This window comes from Somniosus microcephalus, chromosome 5 (genome assembly GCF_052327205.1).
Source record: "Somniosus microcephalus isolate GS21.2 chromosome 5, FLI_Smic_1.0, whole genome shotgun sequence".
In the NCBI taxonomy this organism is placed as follows: domain Eukaryota; kingdom Metazoa; phylum Chordata; class Chondrichthyes; order Squaliformes; family Somniosidae; genus Somniosus; species Somniosus microcephalus.
This window is the reverse complement of record NC_140991.1, coordinates 315,780,017-315,800,906: the sequence shown is the minus strand read 5'-3', so window position 1 is coordinate 315,800,906 and position 20,890 is coordinate 315,780,017. Positions and strand designations below refer to the sequence as shown.

At 46.1% G+C, this 20,890-nt stretch overlaps 1 protein-coding gene across 2 annotated transcripts in view; it reads right to left on the bottom strand.

Annotated features, from left to right (window-relative positions):
- phlpp1 (PH domain and leucine rich repeat protein phosphatase 1) overlaps nucleotides 1-20,890 on the bottom strand; it is a 185,879-nt gene that overhangs the window by 38,768 nt on the left and 126,221 nt on the right. For both annotated transcript variants that reach the window (XM_085989276.1, XM_085989277.1), the window contains exon 4: nucleotides 7,480-7,646. In XM_085989276.1, coding sequence (XP_085845402.1) covers nucleotides 7,480-7,646 — 167 coding nt within the window. The remainder of the gene's footprint in view (nucleotides 1-7,479; nucleotides 7,647-20,890) is intronic.

Here is a 20,890-nt window from a genome sequence, read left to right as displayed (position 1 = left end):
GTAAGAGCTTCTACAGGTATATAAAAAGGAAGAGAGTAGCTAAAGTAAACATTGATCCCTTAGAGGATGAGAATGGGGAATTAATAATGGGGGACGGGGAAATGGCAGAGACTCTGAACAAATATTTTGTATCTGTCTTCACGGTAGAAGACACTAACAACATCCCAATAATAGATAATCAAGGGGCCACAGGGAGGGGGGGAACTAAAGACAATTACTATCACTAAGGAAAAAGTTCTTAGTGAAATAATGGGACTAAAAGACAACAAGTCGCCTGGACCAGATGGCCTGCATCCCAGGGTCTTAAAAGAAGTGGCTGCAGAGATAGTGGACGCATTGGTTGCAATATACCAAAATTCCCTGGACTCTGGAGAGGTCCCAGCTGATTGGAAAACCACAAATGTAACGCCTCTATTTAAGAGGAGGGAGACAGAAAGCAGGAAACTATAGACCAGTTAGCCTAACATCTGTCATTGGGAAAATGCTGGAGTCCTTCATTAAGGAAGCGGTAGCAGGGCATTTGGAAAATCATAATGCAGTCAAGCAGAGTCAGCATGGTTTTATGGAAAGGAAATCATGTTTAACAAATTTGCTGGAGTTCTTTGAGGATGTAACGAGCAGGGTGGACAAAGGTGAGCTAGTGGATGTGGTGCATTTGGATTTCCAGAAGGCATTCGATAAGGTGCCACATAAAAGGTTACTGCATAAGATAAGAGCTCACTGAGTTGGGGATAATATATTAGCATGGATAGAGAATTGGCTAACAGAAAGCAGAGAGTCCGAATAAATGGTGCTGGCAAACGGTAACTAGTGGGGTGCCACACGGATCAGTGCTGGGGCCTCAACTATTTACAATCGACATTAATGACTTGGATGAAGGGATCGAGTGTAATGTAGCCAAGTTTGCAGATGATACAAAGATGGTTGGGAAAGCAAGTTGTGCAGAGGACTCAAAGAACCTGCAAAAGGGATATAGACAGGCTAAGTGAGTGGGCAAACATTTGGCAGATGGAGTATAATGTGGGAAATGCGAGGTTATCCACTTTGGCAGGAAAAATAAAAAAAGCAAATTATTTAAATGGAGAGATTTTACAAATGCTACAGTTCAAAGGGACCTGGGGGTCCTTGTGCATGAAACACAAAATGTTAGCATGCAGGTACAGCAAGTAATCAGGAAGGCAAATGGAATATTGGCCTTTATTGCAAGGGGGTTGGAGTATAAAAGCATGGAAGTCCTGCTACAACTGTACAGGGTATTGGTGAGGCCACACCTTGAGTACTGCATACAGTTTTGATCTCCTTATTTAAGGAAGGATATACTTGCATTGGAGGCAGTTCAGAGACGATTCACTAGGTTAAGTCCAGAGTTGAGGGGGTTGACTTATGAAGAAAGGTTGAGTCTATACTCATTGGAATTTAGAAGAATGAGAGGTGATCTTATTGAATCATAAGATACTGAGGGGGCTCGACAAGGTAGATGCAGAGAGGATGTTTCCCCTCGTGGGGAAATCTAGAACTCGGGGGCATAGTTTCAGAATAAAGGGTCGCCCTTTTAGGACTGAGATGAGGAGGAATGAGGGTCGTAAATCTGTGGAATTCTCTGCCCCAGAGAGCCGTGGAGGCTGGGTCATTAAATACATTTAAGGTGGAGATAGACAGATTTTTGCAAGATAAGGGAGTCAAGGGTTATGGGGAGCGGGCAGGGAAGTGGCTTTGAGCCCAAGATCAGCCATGATCTTATTGAATGATGGAGCAGGCTCGAGGCCTATTCCTGCTCCTATTTCTTATGTTCGTATGACCATATCGTTATAAAAAAAAAAATTTTTAAGAGTTATACACCAATTTATGATAGGACTGAATAAAATATTAATAATTCTGATTAAGTTAAAAGATGATGCAAGGATGTAAAAAGTGACTTGTGAAAATCTAAGATCAAAATGCAATTGCCAAGCTTTGATCATAGCTAGATCAGAAGTACATTTGCTTTCAGTTCAGTGCTGAATTTATTCATTTGTACATATCAGCTGTTTTTCAATGTTCTATGTTGGAAATGACATGCTACTTTCCTAATGCACAACTGCAATCTGCTTTCATGGAGGTAATTAATGAAGAGAACATAAAAAAAGTAAAAGAATCTTAAAAATTAATTAAAATATCAGGATTATTGAATATGAAAGCCACTAATAGCCACCCTTTCATTAGAAGGTCCTGAGGCCAAATCAAAGCAGGCCAGAGAGCTGCCACTGAAAATAAATAGTGAGCACAACAGATTAAGACAAAATGAGAGAAGAAATTCAGAGGAACAAAACACTAAGGAAAAAAAGCCAAAATGGCCTTGATCACAAAGTAAATGCTACTGGTTGTGAAACAGCACTCTAAAATGAAAATCTTCCCCACTCCCAATTGACCTCAACCGATCTATTAAGACTGCATCACTAGCAGAATTGACATACAAAGGGAAAAAGCCAAAATGTTACAGATGTACAGCAGAGTGAAGATTCTATCACAGCCTAACCACATAATCAATCATCGTGCACAACTGCATGACCCATTTGTTCATCAAAGCCTGGATTTTTAATTTTCATCTCCGATGGTTTTCTTTTGTTCTTCCTCTCCCTCCTCCAAACCCCCATCCCTATTTCACACAAGAGCTCCTCCTCCTCTGGTTGCAAACAAGCACGACCCACTGATTTGAAGTCACAAAGGTGGGTGCTAAGCAGGTGGAGGGATGTGTGGGAGATTACGAGGTAGACGTATGGAGGAGGAGGAGAGAAAATCATGGGCGTCTCTTAGGCAACAAATTTAATATTTTCTATTGGATATTTTCATAACCAATACTTTTTCCATAGTCTCGGTATAAGGCGTCGGCTATTTAAGACTGAGATGAGGAGGAATTTCTTCACTCAGAGGGTTGTGAATCTTTGGAATTCTCTACCCTAGAGGACTGTGGATACTGAGTCGTTGAGTATATTCAAGGCCGAGATAGATTGATTTTTGGATATTAAGGGAATCAAGGGATATGAGGGATCAGGCGGGAAAGTGGAATTGAGGTAGAAGATCAGCCATGATCTTATTGACAGGTGGAGAAGGCTCAAGGGGTCGTATGGCCGATTCCTGCTCCTAATTATTGTGTTCTTATGTTCATACAGCAACAAGGAATACTGTGAATAGAAAGCACTGCCCTTAGATTTTTTTTTTCCCTTAAATGCTCTGCTAGCAGGGTGCTGCCGCTTTTCCTGCTAGTGCAGAACTTTGAGGACAGGTCAGTCTAAGTCAGTTCCTGCACATCAGGGAGGGGGAGAGTTACCTGGACTCTGTGTTCCAGGAAGTAGTCACACCAATTAGATTAATTAATTTAGATGTAGTCCGTGGCCAGGGTCAGGATGGTGTGACTAGAAGTGAGGCAGGTACGGGGATCCAGGAGGTAGTGTTGGAGGAGCCGCAGCCCTTGCTCTTGTCCAACAGGTTTGAGGCTCTTACTCCTTGTGAGGATGGGAACGGGGACTGCGGGGAGGATGAGCAACCTGGCCACAGCACCGTGGAGCGGGGGGCCATTCAAGTGGGGGGAGTTAAAAGAAATGTTGTAGTGGTAGGGGATAGTATCGTTAGGGGGATAGATAGAGTTCTTTGCAGCCGAGAGCGAGAGTCACGAAGGCTGTGTTGCCTGCCCGGTGCCAGGGTTAAGGACATCTCCTCTGGGCTGGAGAGAAACTTGGGAGTGGGAGGGGGAGGATCCAGTTGTCGTGGTCCATGTTGGTACCAACGACATAGATAGGACAAGGAAAGAGGTTCTGCTGAGGGAGTATGAGCAGCTAGGGGCCAAATTAAAAAGCAGAACCACAAGGGTAATAATCTCTGGATTACTACCTGAGCCACAAGCAAATTTGGCTAGGGTAAATAAAATCAGAGTTAAATGCGTGGCTCAAAGACTGGTGTGGGAGAAATGGGTTTTGCTTCTTGGGACACTGGCATCAGTACTGGGACAAGAGAGAGCTGTTCCGTTGGGACGGACTTCACTTGGCCAGTGCTGGGACTAGAGTCCTGGCGAATCAAATAACTAGGGCTGTAGAGAGGGCTTTAAACTAATTAGTGGGGGGGAGGTTTTAAGAGAGCGAAAAATAAAAATGACAGCGGAGAAGGCAATAGAGCAAGGTAGCAGTGGGGGAATTAAAAACCAGAGCGTGTCAGGAAGGGACAGAATGTATAATGGTAAAGTAGTAAAGGGGGTAAAAGCAGGAATAAATTGTCAGAAAACATATTTAAAAGTTCTTTATCTGAATGCACGCAGCATTCGTAACAAAATAGACGAGTTGACGGTACAAATAACTACACATGGGTATGATCTGGTGGCCACTACGGATACATGGCTGCAAGATGATCATGACTGGAAACTAAACATACAAGGGTATTTGACAATTAGGAAGGACAGACAGGAAGGAAAGGGAGGTGGGGTTGCTATGTTAATCAAGGATGGAATCACTGCAATAGTCAGAAATGGTATTGGGTCAAAGGATCAGGATAGCGAAACAGTTTGGGTGGAGATAAGGAATAATAAGGGGAAAAAGTCACTAGTGGGCGTAGTCTATAGGCCTCCTAATAGTTGCAACTCTGTTGGTCGGTGTATAAATCAGGAAATAGTTGGGGCTTGTAATAAGGGAACAGCTATAATCATGGGGATTTTAACTTTCATATTGACTGGACTAATCAAATTGGGCATGGCAGCCTTGAGGAAGAGTTCATAGAGTGTATTAGGGGTGGGTTCCTTGAGCAGTATGTAACTGAACCAACCAGGGGGCAGGCAATCTTAGATCTGGTCCTGTGTAATGAGACAGGATTAATAAAAAATGTCGTAGTAAAGGATCCCCTTGGAATGAGTGACCATAATATAGTTGAATTCCAAATTCAGTTTGAGGGTGAGAGAGTTGCATCTCAAACCAGCGTACTGAGCTTAAATAAAGGAGACTATGAAGGTATGAGAGTAGAATTGACTAAAGTGGACTGGGAAAACAGATTAAAGTGTAAGACGGTACAAGAGCAGTGGTCTACATTCAAGGAGATATTTCACATCTTTCAAGATAAATATATTCCAGAGGAAAAAGGGGAGTAAAAGAAAAGACAGCCACCCGTGGCTTAGTAAAGTAATAAAGAATAGTATCCGACTGAAAACAAGGGCATATAAAGTAGCCAAATCTAGTGGGAGGATAGAAGATTGGGAAGCATTTAAAAGCCAGCAAACAATAACTAAAAAAGATTAATTAAGGGAAGATAGATTATGAAAGTAAACTAGCAAAAAATATAAAAACAGATAGCAAGAGTTTCTACAGCTATATAAAAAGAAAAAGGGTGGCTAAAGTGAACTTTGGTCCCTTAGAGGATGGGACTGGGAAACTAGTGGTGGGGAACATGGAGATGGCAAAGACGCTGAACAAATATTTTGTATCAGTCTTTACAGTAGAGGACACTAAAAATATCCCAACACTGAACAAACAGGGGGCAATGGGTGGGGGGGGGGGGGGGGGGGGGAGAAAGAGGAGCTAAACACGATTAAAATCACTAAGGAGATGGTACTCGGTAAAATAATGGGACTTAAGGCGGATAAATCCCCCAGAGCTGATGGCCTACATCCTAGGGTCTTGAGAGAAGTGGCGGTAGGGATTGTGGATGCATTGGTGATTATTTTCCAAAACTCCCTGGACTCAGGAAAGGTCCCGGCAGATTGGAAAACTGCTAATGTAACACCCTTATTTAAAAAGGGAAGTAGACAAAAAGCCAGAAACTATAGACCAGTTAGCCTAACATCTGTGGTCGGCAAAATGTTGGAGTCCATTAAGGAAACAGTAACAGAGCATTTGGATAAACATAATTTAATAGGACAGAGTCAGCATGGTTTTATGAAGGGGAAGTCATGTTTGACAAATTTGCTCGAATTCTTTGAGGACGTAACATACAGGGTGGATAAAGGGGAACCAGTGAATGTAGTGTATTTGGACTTCCAAAAGGCATTTGACAAGGTTCCACACAAAAGATTACTGATCAAGATAAAAAAAAAATCACAGGATTGGGGGCAATATACTGGCATGGGTGGAAGATTGGCTATCTAACAGAAAACAAAGAGTTGGGATAAATAGTTCATTCTCGGGCTGGCAATCAGTAACCAGTGGTGTTCCGCAGGGGTCAGTGCTGGGACCCCAACTCTTTACAATCTATATTAACGATTTGGAGGAGGGGACTGAGTGCAACATATCCAAGTTTGCCGACGATACAGAGATGGGAGGGAAAGCAGTGAGTGAGGAGGACATAAAAAACCTGCAAAAGGACATGGACAGGCTAAGTGAGTGGGCAGAGATTTGGCAGATGCAATATAATGTTGGAAAGTGTGAGGTTATGCACTTTGGCAGAAAAAAATCAAAGAGCAAGTTATTATCTAAATGGAGAGAAACTACAAAGTGCTACAGTACAAAGGGATCTGGGGGTCCTGGTGCATGAAACACAAAAAGTTAGTATGCAGGTGATCAGGAAGGCCAATGGAATCTTGGCTTTTATTGCAAGGGGGATGGAGTATACAAACAGGGAAGTCTTGCTTCAGTTATACAGGGTATTGGTGAGGCCACACCTGGAATACTGCGTGCAGTTTTGGTTTCCATATTTAAGAAAAGATATACTTGCTCTCGAGGCGGTTCAGAGAAGGTTCACTCGGTTGATTCCAGAGATGAGGGGGTTGACGTATGAGGAAAGGTTGAGTAGGTTGGGACTCTACTCATTGGAGTTCAGAAGAATGAGAGGTGATCTTATCGAAACATATAAGATTGTGAGGGGGCTTGATCGGGTGGATGCGGTGAGGATGTTTCCACTGATGGGCGAGACTAGAATTAGGGGGCATAATCTTAGAATAAGGGGCTGCCCTTTCAAAACTGAGATGAGGAGAAACTTCTTCACTCAGAGGGTAGTAAATCTATGGAATTTGCTACCCCAGAGAGCTATGGAAGCTGCAACATTAAATAAATTTAAAATGGAGATAGACAGTTTCCTAGCAGATAAGGGAATTAGGGGTTACGGGCAGAGGGCAGGGAAGTGGACGTGAGTCTAGATTCGGATCAGCCATGATCCTATTGAATGGCGGAGCAGGCCCGAGGGGCCGTATGGCCTACTCCTGCTCCTATTTCTTATGTTCTTATGTCCCCATTGCAGTGAATGGTGCTACCCCTGGATACGCATAGCCTCTCCCTGTACGGCACACCATTGGAGAAGCTGAGGAGGGCATGATGCTCCAAAATTTGTTCGAGAGCAAAATTAAGAATGTTTTTAAAATCAGGAGTCATGCAGTTTTATAACTATATACACTCCACCATAGAGATAGGTGGAACATTTTGAATCAGAAGCACTCCATCTAGACTTTCCATGCCCTTTAAGCACAATAATTAAATATTCAAAATGATGATGTACAAGACCATTCAAGTACTTTTTTAAAAAAGTGGTTACCTTTGAAGGTCACTCAGGCCTCCATTTGCTCCAGGCCCTGGAACCTGCTTGAGAAAATTCTGTTTGAGGTTCAGGTGAGTCAGGTCCTGGCTATAGAAGAGGTTACTTGGGAGATTCTCCAAGCTGCAACACGATAAATCCACCGAGCTAATTCGCTGGGACACAATCTGAAAGAGAACAATATGCATATAAAGTTCTCTCAATTTTTAAACCACACTACTTTGTCTGAAATCAAATGCTGTAGGAAAATCCTCAACTGGGTGAGGACTGTGGCAGGTAGATCTTTTAAAACAGAGACTCGATAGTAAGTTAGGGAGCAATCAGTAGAAAAAAAGGACTTAACACTGGACTTAGTTACCAAGTAAGAATGACTTAAATCTGATAAGCACACAGGGTAGATGTGCACCACATTAAAGAAAAGATTTAACAACTGCATCAGCCATTCATTGCTGTGGAGAGCTTTAATAAGTAAACTCTTGCTGTACTGATTCTCAAAAACAAATGAGTATTAGGATGTATTGCTATGACGATCCAATATAATGTAAAACGGAACAATAGCCTCCTTGTACAAGACATTGGTTAGGCTTCATCCAGAATACTTTGTCCAGTTTTGGACTCCTCACAGTGGGAAAGATTCGGGGGTGCAGGGGGCACTAGATTGATATCCAACTTAAAAGCCATTAGTTACCACAAAAGGCTCAACAACAACAATTTATATAGCACCTTTAACGTAGTAAACATCCCAAGGGGCTGCAAAGAAGTATATGACAAAAAATTTGACACTGAGTCACTTAAGGAGAAATTAGGACAGATGACCAAAAGCTTGGTCAAAGAGGTAGGTTTTAAGGAGCGTCTTAAAGGAGGAGAGAGAGGTAGGGAGGCAGGGAATTCCAGAGCTTAGGGCCTAGGCAACAGAAGGCACCAATGGTTGGGCGGTTATAATCAGGGATGCTCAAGAGGGCCAGAATTAGAGGAGAGCAGCTATCTCGGGGGGGTTGTGGGGCTGGAGGAGATTACAGAGGTAAGGAGGGGAGAGGCCATAAAGGGATTTGAAAACAAGGATGAGAATTTTGAAATTGAGACATTGCTTAACTGGAAGTCAATGTAGGCCAGCGAGCACAGAGGGTGATGAGTGAACAGGACTTGGCTTCCAGTGTCCTAACTCGCACCAAGTTTTGGAAGACCTCAAGTTTACATAGGGTAGAATGTGGGAGGCCAGCCAGGAGTGCGTTGGAATAGTCAAGTCTAAAGATAACAACGGCATGGATGAGGGTTTCAGCAGCAGATGAGCTGAGGCGGGACGGAGACGGGTCATGTTACGTAGGTGGAAATAGGTGGTCTTAGTTATGCTGCAGATATGTGGTCAGAAGCTCATTTCAGGGTCAAATATGACACCAAGGTTGTGAACAGTGTGGTTCAGCCTGAGACAGATGTTAGGGAGAGGGATGGAGTCAGTGGCTAGGGGACGGAGTTTGTGGCGGGGACAGAAAACAATGGCTTCGGTCTTTCCAATATTTAATTGGAGAAAATTTCTGCTCATCCAGAACTAGATGTCAGACAAGCAGTCTGACAATTTAGGGACGGTGGAGGGGGTCGAGAGAAGTGGTGGTGAGGTAGAGCTGGGTGTCGTCAGCGTATATGTGGAAACTGATGCTGTGTTTTCAGATGATGTCGCCAAGGGGCAACATGTAGCTGAGAAATAGGAGGGGGCCAAGGATAGATCCTTGGGGGACACCAGAGGTAATAATATGGGAGCGGGAAGAGAAGCCGTTGCAGGTAATGAGAGAGATAAGAATGGAAACAGGCAAGTGCAGTCCCACCCAGCTGGATGACAGTGGAGAGGCGTTGGGAAAGGATGGAGTTGTCAACCATGTCAAAAGCTGCAGACAACTAAAATCAGAGTTCCCTGGATGATGAAACTGAGAGAGAATATGATGAAGCAGAAAAATAGCACCTATAACAGATGTCAGGTTGCAAATACATCTGAGAATCAGGCTATATATAAAGGTCAGAGAAGTGAAAAAGAAAGTAAGAGGGGCAAAGAGAGGATATGAGAATAGAATGGCAGCCAACATAAAAGGTAATCCAAAAACCTTCTATAGGCATATAAATAGTAAAAGGTTAGTAAGAGGAGGGGTGGGGCCGATTAGGGACCAAAACGGAGACCTATGCATGGAGGCAGAGGCTATAGCTGAGGTACTAAATGAGTACTTTGCATCTGTCTTCACCAAGGAAGAGGATGCTGCCATAGGCAGTGAAGGGGGAGGTAGTAGAAAAAAAAAATAGGAGCAGGAGTAGGCCGCTCAGCCCTTCGAGCCTGCTCCGCCATTCATTATGATCATGGCTGATCCTCTATCTCAATACCATATTCCTACTCTCTCCCCATACCCTTGATGCCTTTTGCATCTAGCAATCTATCTCCTTCTTAAATATATTCAGTGACTTGGTCTCCACAGCCTTCTGTGGTAGAGAATTCCACAGGTTCACCACCCTCCGAGTGAAGAAATTTCTCCTCATCAGTCCTAAATGTCCTACCCCGTATCCTGAGACTGTGACCACTCGTTCTAGACCCCCCCCAGCCAGGGAAAACATCCTCCCTGCATCCAGTCTGTCTAGCCCTATCAGAACTTTATACTTTCAACTAGATAAGTTTCAATGTGGAGGCACTTGATAGGGTAAAAATTGATGAAGCGGTATTAGAAAGGCTGTCTGTGCTTACAAAGTAGATAAATCACCAGGAGCGAATGAGATGCATCCTAAGATGCTGATGTAATTGAGGGCGGAAATCGCGGAGGTACTGGCCATAATATTCCAATCCTCCGTAGATACGGGAGTGGTGCCAGAGGGCTGGAGAACTGCAAATGTTACACCATCGTTCAAAAAAGGGTGTAAAGATTAATCCAGCAACGACAGGCCAGTCAGTTTAACCTCAGTAGTGGGGAAGCTTTTAGAAACAGTAATCAGGGACAAAATTAACAGTCACTTGGATAGGGGTGGATTAATTAAAGAAAGCCAGCATGGATTTATTAGAGGCAAATTGTGTTTAACGCACTTGTTCGAGTTTTTTGATGAGGTAACAGAGAGGGTTGATGAGGGCAATGCGGTTGATGTAGTGTACATGGATTTCCAAAAGGCGTTCAACAAAATTCCACATAATAGGCTTGCCAGCAAAATTGAAGCCCAGTGGCAACATGGATACAAAATTGGCTAAGTGGCAGGAAACAGAGAGCAGTGGTGAACAGTTGTTTTTCGTACTGGAGGAAAGTATTCAGTGGTGTTCCCCAGGGGTCGGTTCTAGGACCACTGCTTTTCTTGATATATATTAATGACTTGGACAATGGGTGTACAGGGCACAATTTCAAAATGTGCGGATGACACAAAACTTGGAAGTATAGTGAACAACGAGGAGGAGAGTGATAGACTTCAGGAAGACAGACAGGCTGGTGAAATGGGCGGACACGTGGCAGATGAAATTTAACGCAGAAAAGTGTGAAGTGATGCATTTTGGTAGAAAGAATGAGAGGACATATAAACTAAAGGGGGTGCATGAACAGAGAGACCTGGGGGTATGTGTGCATAAATTGTTGAAGGTGGCAGGGCAGGTTGAGAAAGCAGTTAAAAAGGCTTATGGGATCCTGGGCTTCATAAATAGAGGTGTAGAGTACAAAAGTGTGGAAATTATGATGAACCTGTATAAAACACTGGTTCGGCCCCAACTGGAGTACTGTGTCCAATTCTGGGCACCGCACTTTAGGAAGGATGTGAAGGCCTTAGAGAAGGTGCAGAAAAGATTTACGAGAATGATTCCAAGAATGAGGGACTTCAGTTACGTGGATAGACTGGAGAAGCTGGGGTTGTTCTCCTTAGAGCAGAGAAGATCGAGAGGAGATTTGATAGAGGTGTTCAAAATCATGGAGGGGTCTAGACAGAGTAGATAGAGAGAAACTGTTCCCATTGGCAGAAGGGTCGAGAACCAGAGGACACAGATTTAAGGTGATTGGCAGAAGAACCAAAGGAGACATCAGGAAAAACTTTTTTTTTTTTTTTTTAAAACACAGAGTGTGGTTAAGATCTGGAATGCACTGCCTGAAAGGGTGGTGGAGGCAGACTCAATCTTATCTTTCAAAAGGGAGTTGGATATGTATCTGAAGGAAAATAAATTGCAGGGCTACAGGGAAAGGGTGGGGGAGTGGGACTAGCTGAGTCGGCACGGGCTCGACGTGCCGAATGGCCCTCTTCTGTACTGTAACCATTCTATGATAAGTCAAGAAGGACGAGGAGGGATAGCTTATGATGCGCTATCAATCACTCATAAAAGACGGAGAGTTAGGAGAGTAACTAAAGGCTTTTATTAGCAAAGAACAGAGCATGCCTCTCGTGGTTGACTGGGTTCCAAGAAGGCAGGGGGCTGCAGGGCAATCACCTTTATACCTGGGCCTGTGGGTGGAGCCAGGGGCGGAGCCAGCAGAGACATGCATAGGTACAACAGTGTGCAACAACAACGGTGAACAACAATAACAGTGGTTTACCACATTCACCCCTTGTTTAAAATTGAGTCCGGCGGGGTGAAGTGTACTAAAGGTTCGTGTAAGTAAGTCTATCAGGTGGCCTTGTATGCCATCCTGATCGTCGTGGTGGCGGCGATGGTGCAGCATCCAACGTTGAATCTGGCGTCTCATTGAGTGGTTGGGTGGTCAATGACGGGTCCTGTGGCTGCGGCATGCCGTCTAGCGGGGTTGGGTTGTGGGTAGTGGTGGATGGCAATGGTAGTGTTTCAGGGGCACCCGAAGGTGCGAGATCTCGTGTGGGGGCTGTGTCCTCCCGCCCGTCCGGGTACGCTACGTAAGCGTACTGGGGGTAGGCGTGGGTAGTGGGGGGTGGCGAGGGAGGTGTTTCGGGAGCACCCGAAGGTGCGAGGTCTCGTATGGAGACCGTGTCCTCCCGCCCGTCCAGGTACACCACGTAAGCATACTGAGGGTTGGCATGGAGGGGACTCACCCTCTCGACCAGGGGGTCCGTCTTATGGGACCACACGTGCTTCCGCAGTAGGACGGGTCCTGGAGAAGTCAGCCATGTCGGTAACGAGATCCCCGATGTGGACTTCCTGGGGTAGGAGAACATTCTCTCGTGAGGGGTAGCATTGGTGGCTGTACAGAGCAGTGACCAAATGGAATGGAGCGCCGCAGGGAGGACTTCCTGCCAGCGAGAGGTCGGAAGGCCCTTAGATTTCAAGTTTAAAAGGACTGCCTTCCAGACCGTCGCATTCTCCCTTTCCACCTGGCCATTCCCCCGGGGGTTGTAGCTGGTGGTCCTGCTTGTAGCGATACCTCTCGAGAGCAGGTACTGCCGAAGTTCGTCGCTCATAAAGGACGAGCCCCTGTCGCTATGAATATAGCTAGGGAAACCGAACAAGGCGAAGAGGTCATTCAGACATTTAATGACCGTGGTACTGGTCATGTCTGAGCAAGGGATGGCAAACGGGAAACGGGAGTACTCGTCAATTATGTTGAGGAAGTACACATTGCGATCGGAGGAGGGGAGGGGCCCTTTAAAATCGACGCTCAGCCGTTCAAAGGGGCGCGTGGCTTTGATCAGGCTTGCTCTGTCTGGCCTATAAAAATGCGGTTTGCACTCGGCACAGATTTGGCAGTTCCTGGTCATGGTCCTGACCTCCTCGATGGAGTAGGGCAGGTTACGGGATTTCTCTAGATTAACATCATGGTCCTGCTGGTTGCGGCCGCAGATGGTGACGTTGTCTAGATAGGGGAAAGTGGCCTGGAGTGCGTTCTGGTCAACCATCCGGTCCATCTCCCGTTGGAAGACTGAAACCCCGTTGGTGACGCCGAAGGGAACTCTGAGGAAGTGGTAGAGACGACCGTCAGCTTCAAAAGCTGTGTACTGGCGGTCCTCAGCCCTGATGGGGAGCTGGTGGTATGCCGACTTCAGATCAATCGTCGAGAACACCCGGTATTGTGCTATCTGATTGACCATGTCAGATATGTGGGGGAGTGGGTATGCATCTAGCTGGGTGTAGCGATTGATCGTCTGGCTGTAGTCAATAACTAGGCGCTGTTTTTCGCCAGTCTTCACTACCACCACTTGTGCTTGCCACGGGCTGGTGCTACTTTCAATAATCCCTTCCTTCAGGAGTCGCGCTACCTCGGATTTAATGAAGCTCCTATCCCCGGCACTGTAACGCCTGCTTTTGGTAGCAATGGGCTTACAGTCGCTGGTGAGGTTAGCGAACAAGGAGGGGGTGGGGGGACTTTAAGGGTGGAGAGGCTGCAAATGGTGCACGGCGGGCGATTTAAAAGCTGCTGGCTGCAGACTGAGTGGGGGGAGGGGTCCGTCGTACGCTAATGTGACACTCTTAAGGTGGCACTGAAAATCCAACCCCAGTAGAACGGCAGCGCAGAGATGGGGCAGGACCAGGAGTTTAAAATTTTTGTATTCTGTGCCCCTTACTGAAAGGGTCACTACACAGTAGCCACCGACGTCCGCTGACTGGGCTTTGGAAGCCAAAAAGATCCGATGGCGCGTCGGCAGGACCAGGAGAGAGTAACTGCGCACTGTGTCGGGGTGGATAAAGCTCTCCGTGCTCCCGCTGTCAGAAAGGCAGGTAGTGGCGCGGCCGTTTACCGTAATGTCCATCATGGACCTGGACAGTTGATGAGGGAGAGATTGGTCCAGCGTCACGGAGGCCAGCGTATGGTCGAGCGAGTCGATGTGGTCGTCAGATGAGGCGGTGGTTGAGTCCGGGTCCCCCGTGGTTGAAGTTGGAGACGTCCAAGATGGCGGACAAGATGGCGGCGCCCATGATCTTGGACGATCATGGGCGCCCCATCGCCCATGATCCCGATCCCCACGCGGCTGGGGGAGCCCAAGATGGCGGACAAGATGGCTGCCCCCACGGTTCACACGCGGCGCTGCTGGCGTTAGCGGTTTTACCTTTGCAGGCGCTGACATAGTGTCCTTTCTTCCCGCAGCCGGAGCAGGTAGCGTTTCTCGCCGGGCAGCGTGCTCTGGGGTGTTTTGCCTGGCCACAAAAATAACATTTCTGTGCCTTGGACATCGCAGCAGCAGTTGAAGGTGGCGGTCCCATGACCCAAGGTTGTGGCGTCCACGTTGCGGAGCGGTTAGGGGAGAAGGCGTCCATATTCCTGTGGGCCGCGTCGAGCGAGAGGGACACTGCCTTTCTCAGGTCCATTTCTCCCTTTTCCAACAGTCTCTGCCGGGAGTAGTCGGACCTTAGACCCGCAACGAAAGCATCTCGGATCAGTCCCTCCGTGTGCGCTGCGGCTGATACTTCTTTGCAATCGCAGCCTCGGCCGAGTATCTGTAGTGCCCGTAGGAAGGCCTCCACCGATTCCCCGGGCTGCTGTCTGCGGGATCTTAAGAGGTGCCTGGCATAGACCGTATTTACTGGGCGTGCGTATTGCCCTTTTAGCAGATCGATAGCCGCCGCGTAGGTCGTCGCGTCCTGGAATATTGTGTAAACTTGGTGGCTCACCTTTGAGGCCAGGATTTCCAGCTTGTTTTCGTCCAGGGTCACGGTCGAGGCTTGCAGGTAGGCCTCGAAGCAACGCAGCCAATGCGCGAATTTGGTAGCCGAACCCGATTCTTGGGGGTCTAGGTCCAGGCATGTTGGTCTGAGGGCTCGCAGCAGCTCCTGCTGCTCAGCGTTTGTTGTCGACATTTTGTTTTTTGCTAATAAAATTGATGCGCTATCAATCACTCATAAAAGACAGAGAGTTAGGAGAGTAACTAAAGGCTTTTATTAGCAAAGAACAGAGCATGCCTCTCGTGGTTGACTGGGTTCCAAGAAGGCAGGGGGCTGCAGGGCAATCACCTTTATACCTGGGCCTGTGGGTGGAGCCAGGGGCGGAGCCAGCAGAGACATGCTGAGGCATGCATAGGTACAACAGTGTGCAACAACAACAACGGTGAACAACAATAACAGTGGTTTACCACAGCTTACCTTTGTCACAGTCACAAAAGAAGTCAGTTGTGACTTTGACGAGAGCCGTTTCAGTACTGTGGTGGGGCGGAAACCTGATTGGAGGGATTTAAAACATGGAGTTGGGAGGCGCCAACATGTTCAAGGACTTTGGAGGAAAGAGAGGTTGGAGACGGGGCAGTAGTTTGCAAGGACGGAGGGGTCAAGGGTTAGTTTTTTTGAGGAGAGTGGTGATGACGGCAGATTTGAGGGAGAAGGGGACAGTACCTGAGAGAGAACCGTTAACAATGTCAGCTAACATGGGAGCCAGAAAAGGAAGTTGGGTGATCAACAGTTTGGTGGGAATAGGGTCTCGGGAGCAGGAAGTGGGTCTCATGGACAAGATGCATGTGGAGAGGTCATGAGGGGAGATCGGAGAGAAACTGGAGAAAGATGTGAGTTCAGGGCTAGGGCAGGGGGGAGCATTAGAGGAAATTTGGCCCGGTGGGCTAGGGGAAGGAAGGGAAGTGGCAGAGGCAGCTGAATGGATGGTCTCAATCTTAGAGACAAGAAGTCCATGAGCACCTCTGGCGCAGACTCGATGGGCCGAATGGCCTCCTTCTGTGCTGTTATGACTATGACTTGTGGTCGGAGGTGAGGGTGGAGGAGACAGGGGAAGAGGGTTTTAAGAAGACGGTTAGCAGTGGAGAATAGAAGCCGGGGTTTAACTTTGCAATCCAGAATGATTCTGGAATAGTGAGCAATTTTGGCAAACGAGAGCAGGACCCGATAATGCTTTATGTGGTTCAGCCAGATCTGGCGGTGAATGGCTAAACCAGTTGTCCGCCATCTGTTCTTTGCGTTTTGTGCCCAAAATAGTCACAATGGAACCCATTTTCAGCCCCTCATTTTTTTTGGTTTTCCCCAGAAGGTGGGAAGATGGAAGGCTGCAACATGGGATCAAGATCCGACAAAAACTGGGGCGAGGATATATAGCTCTGATGACCTTTACTCGTTGGTATAACACAAAAATATGTCTTGGCAGTCAGTCAGTCTGTCAAATTTTTTTTCACTGGTTGATTGTTGAAGTCTTGGGGGGAATTTTAACATCGATGAGCGGGTGGGAGTGGGAATTGGTTGGGTTTAAAATGGCCAAAAACTGCAAGCGTGTCGAGAAGCTGGCACCAACCCACCGACTTCTGGGTTTTACGGAGGTGGGACAAGGGGCGGCTAGCAGGCTTGGGTTTAACCTTTGCAGGTTTTACTGTGGCTGGCCAGGTTTGGGAAACCTGGCAGCTGCAACGAGGTGAGGGAACACTCCTTGTGGACCAGGAGGAGCAGGAGCGCTTCCTCCCTGCTCCGTAAGCTCCTCCACCATCAGACCACCCCCCACCGTGTCCAGGGTCAGGGATCGGACCCACCTAGTGCTGCAGCCTCCTCCGGAGTGCTCCCCTCCCGACTGGAAGCCAAGCCCGTCAATCATGCAAGACACATACTGTGGAGTTAAATCTCCACAGCATGTGGGGAAACTCAGATTTCCGGGTTTCGTGTGCGCGATCTAAATCACCCCACGTCGGCTCCCAGTGCATCAGGAAGTAAAATTTCCCCCCTTGTCTTTTTTTCCTTCTTTCTAATTTTTCTTTTTTTTGGGTTACTTTTGCTATTAGAAACAAAGAGGAGCCAGGAAAATGAGATAGGGAAAGTAAAAAGAAACAAGAAAACAGACAAGGATGTAGAGGGAAAAAAAATTGAAGGAGGAAAAAAGTAAAGTGGAGAAAAATTGTGTACAGGAGTCCATGTCTGATGATTGAACTCCCAACTTTACTCCAGCAATGCTTTGACTCAAGGAACAGGGTGAGGGATGGAGATAGAAGAGAGATGGGGGAAGATAAGACATTGTTGCTGCGGGAGAAGGGGAGGGAGAAACCCTTTTGAAGACTTAGGCGAGGGAAAAATAATTCAAAGTTTCTGCTGATGAAGTCTATTTCAATGCGGTCATGTTTCTGATGCGTTCGCTGTGAAGGGAATTATCGGCAGCTTACGCATAATGTCATCTTGTCACAGTTGTAACCTTAATCTGGGGACAAGTTTTCTTCATGGATTATTTTCTCTGAAGGAATCCTCGATGCCAAAGGCGCTGACAGTTTCGTCCCACAGATAGCCAGATGCCTTACACTGAGACATTTATCCCATTTAACCAACCATTCCAGCTGCCCATGAATTAAGAATGTAAGAACATAAGAATTATGAGTAGGAGTAGGCCATATGGCCCTTCGAATGGAGGACTAATAGGAAGACTACAAGGGTGACTTTCTGTTGCTAGCAGATAAGTCCCAGAGTGAGGTGGTGTGTGTCTGGCAAGGTAGCATTCAAAGTATAGACAGTCTTTCTTCAGTAGGCTGGGGCTTAGTAATAACTATACGACCAAATTGCATTTGCTTATGAGCAAATTTTCAGCTTTTTGACAAAGACTGACGCTTCTGATGCAGCACCATCTATATATCTAAACTGGGACCTTCTCATCAGTTGGGAGAGCAATTCTGGTAAGGATTCCTTTTATCTGATTTTACCTTTTGACATTAGGGTGACTGGTTGTGGAGGTAAGAAAATGGCTTTTTAAGAACAGCTCAAACTTGCCCTGGAGGCCTACTGAGTTTATTCATGGAGTATCCATGAAGTTAAAGGAATCAAGGGATATGGGGATAGTGCAGAAAAGTGGAGTTGAGGTCGATCATCAGCCACAATCTTATTGAATGGCAGAGCAGGCTCGAGGGGTCAAATGGCCGACTCCTGCTCCTATTTCTTATATGCTCTTATGTATCTGAGCCAAACAGACCCAAAAACAGTCTCAGCTTCAATCCATGCTTTGATCAGAGTTAGCAGTGGAATGACACAGATCACAATCTCCTAGTTTAGTGACGATAGTACGCACGCGCGGACGTTAGGTTAAGTCACGATTGTGGTCGACTGTGATACCCTCCACAGCCAAATACTTACGGACGCTCACTATCCAAACTCACACATGAATAATAGCCACGTAGGTGAAGTGCCCCAGGATACCTGGCACCCATGGACCTATACCCCAGCAAGGAGTCAATGCTTTGAGGAGGAGAAAATCAGAATTAAAAAATTGGTCAACCTCACCCTGAGGATCCCATGGAAAAATGCACCACATGATGTGATACACTGGCCAAAAAACTCCCAAAAGTTATATGTTCTATCCCATAACTGTTCGGATTAGTTGATCTCAGTCACCTCCTGACTCCCCAAAGCCTTTCCACCATCTACAAGGCACAAGTCAGGAGTGTGATGGAATACTCTCCATTTGCCTGGATGAGCGCAGCTCCAACAACACAAGAAGCTCGACACCATCCAGGACAAAGCAGCCCGCTTGATTGGCACCACATCCACCACCTTAAACATTCACTCCCTCCACCACCGGCGTACCGTGGCTGCAGTGTGTACCATCTACAAGATGCACTGCAGCAACTCGCCAAGGCTTCTTCGACAGCACCTCCCAAACCCGCGACCTCTTCCACCTAGAAGGACAAGGGCAGCAGGCGCATAGGAACACCACCACCTCCAAGTCACACACCATCCTGACTTAGAAGTATATCACCAATCCTTCATCGTCGCTGGGTCCAAATTCTGGAACTCCCTACCTAACACCGCTGTGGGAGTACCTTCACCACACGGACTGCAGCGGTTCAAGGCGGGGGCTCACCAGCACCTTCGAGGGTAATTAGGAATGGGCAATAAATGCTGGCCTTGCCAGCGACACCCACATCCCATAAACGAAGAAGAAGAAAAGTTGGGGTATAAAAACTGGCTGCAGTGCAAGGCTAGGGGGCAGGGTTGGTAAATCAGCCAGGGTTCCTGCCCCAAATCACTATCCAGTGGCCCTGGCTGTAAGTGTTTGTGTAGATGTTGAGTGAGAACACGATTGAGCTCAGCTATGAAATGCTCCCTCAGTGGATGAATGCACCATTAATGGAATAGCCTGCAGGGGTTCAAAAATGAGGAACTGTTATTTAGACAAGTTACCCACAGGCTTGCTGGTGCCCATGGCGTTGAGTTGCACGAATCACCATCTAAACAAGAGGATGGGAGAAATGGGGAACAAAAAAAGTGCCAAACCTGCATATTGGCAGGACCAATGTTCCCTATAATTTTTTGGGGGGCTGCTTGGCCCGTTTAACGGGTTGCGTGGCCCATTCAAAATATCGCACATGTGCGTTTTTCTGTTTTAAATCCGGCTGTGCGGGACCCTTGGAGCGCTGCATGGCCGAGCGGCTTAAAAGGAACATTGGCCAGGACTGTTTTGCATTCCAGTCGATGCTTTCTTTCAACTGAGTCTTGATGTCAGATTTGGAGATTTCTCGCTCTCTTGCCTCTCCCAAAAAAAGCACCACTACTGTCACACTGGAAAGGTTAGAATGTTGCATCTGTGGAACTACAAAAATATTTAAGAAAAGCTAAGGATTCAAGAGATTATAAATTCATGGATTAATTTTAGATTGAGAGAATACTTTAAGGACATCAGTCAGATGTGGAATGTGAAACACTAAATGGAAAAAATAAATTAACAAATATCTGTAGAATCGATCAGTTTTAGTCTTTGCAAGCCGCACAGATAATAAAAAGCCAGTTCATGACCATAGACATTTAAAAAAAAATCTACTGATGATTTGCATACTCAAATTTTTCCTTTGTCCCTATTGCAAAACGTGCTTCGTAAAAGATAAGCAGTGAACAGATTTGGAATTTTATTTGATAATAATTACAACGAGAAATCTCTATCAATGCAATGTTATGAATTTGTGGGAATTTTACAGAAAGAAAGAGGTAGAATTCAGAATTACAACTCAATTGCAGTAATAAATGTGCAACTTGAATAAACCAGTGTGGTGCCCACTTGCTGTGCTTTGAAGGACCCTTTTGTGGGTTTTTTTATTGTAAAAATAAAGGTGCAACCTGCAGTGAATGGAAATGCACCAGGTAGACCTCAGTTTTGGAACGACCTGAAAGTAGTACAAAGCAACATTGGAAAACCAGAACAAAAGGCACAATATGTAGAGTGTTCGCTATTAAATTAATCAAGAGCAGCGTATTTGTTCTACTGCCTAACTGCTTAAAGCTGAGACATAATTAAATGTTTCATTAACATTCCCTGTAACTGATGCAATTAACTGCTTACTAGCACTGGGGGGGGGGGGGGGGGAATGTTGATTTAAAATCATGGAATTTTTTTCCATTTGCTTCTCTCTTCAAATGATTCCTCTGAATACAGTCTGCCAATTTAGTGCTTTAGTACAGAACAAGCTGAATTCTCTCAAACCAGACCTCGAGTAATACCCTTCATAAAATATAAATAGATAAAAGGATCACTGCTTAAGTACTTCATCACAATTAAACCTTTGCAGCCAGAGTTATTTAGGTTCAGTCAAAACAAACAATTTGATGTCTCGACCAAAA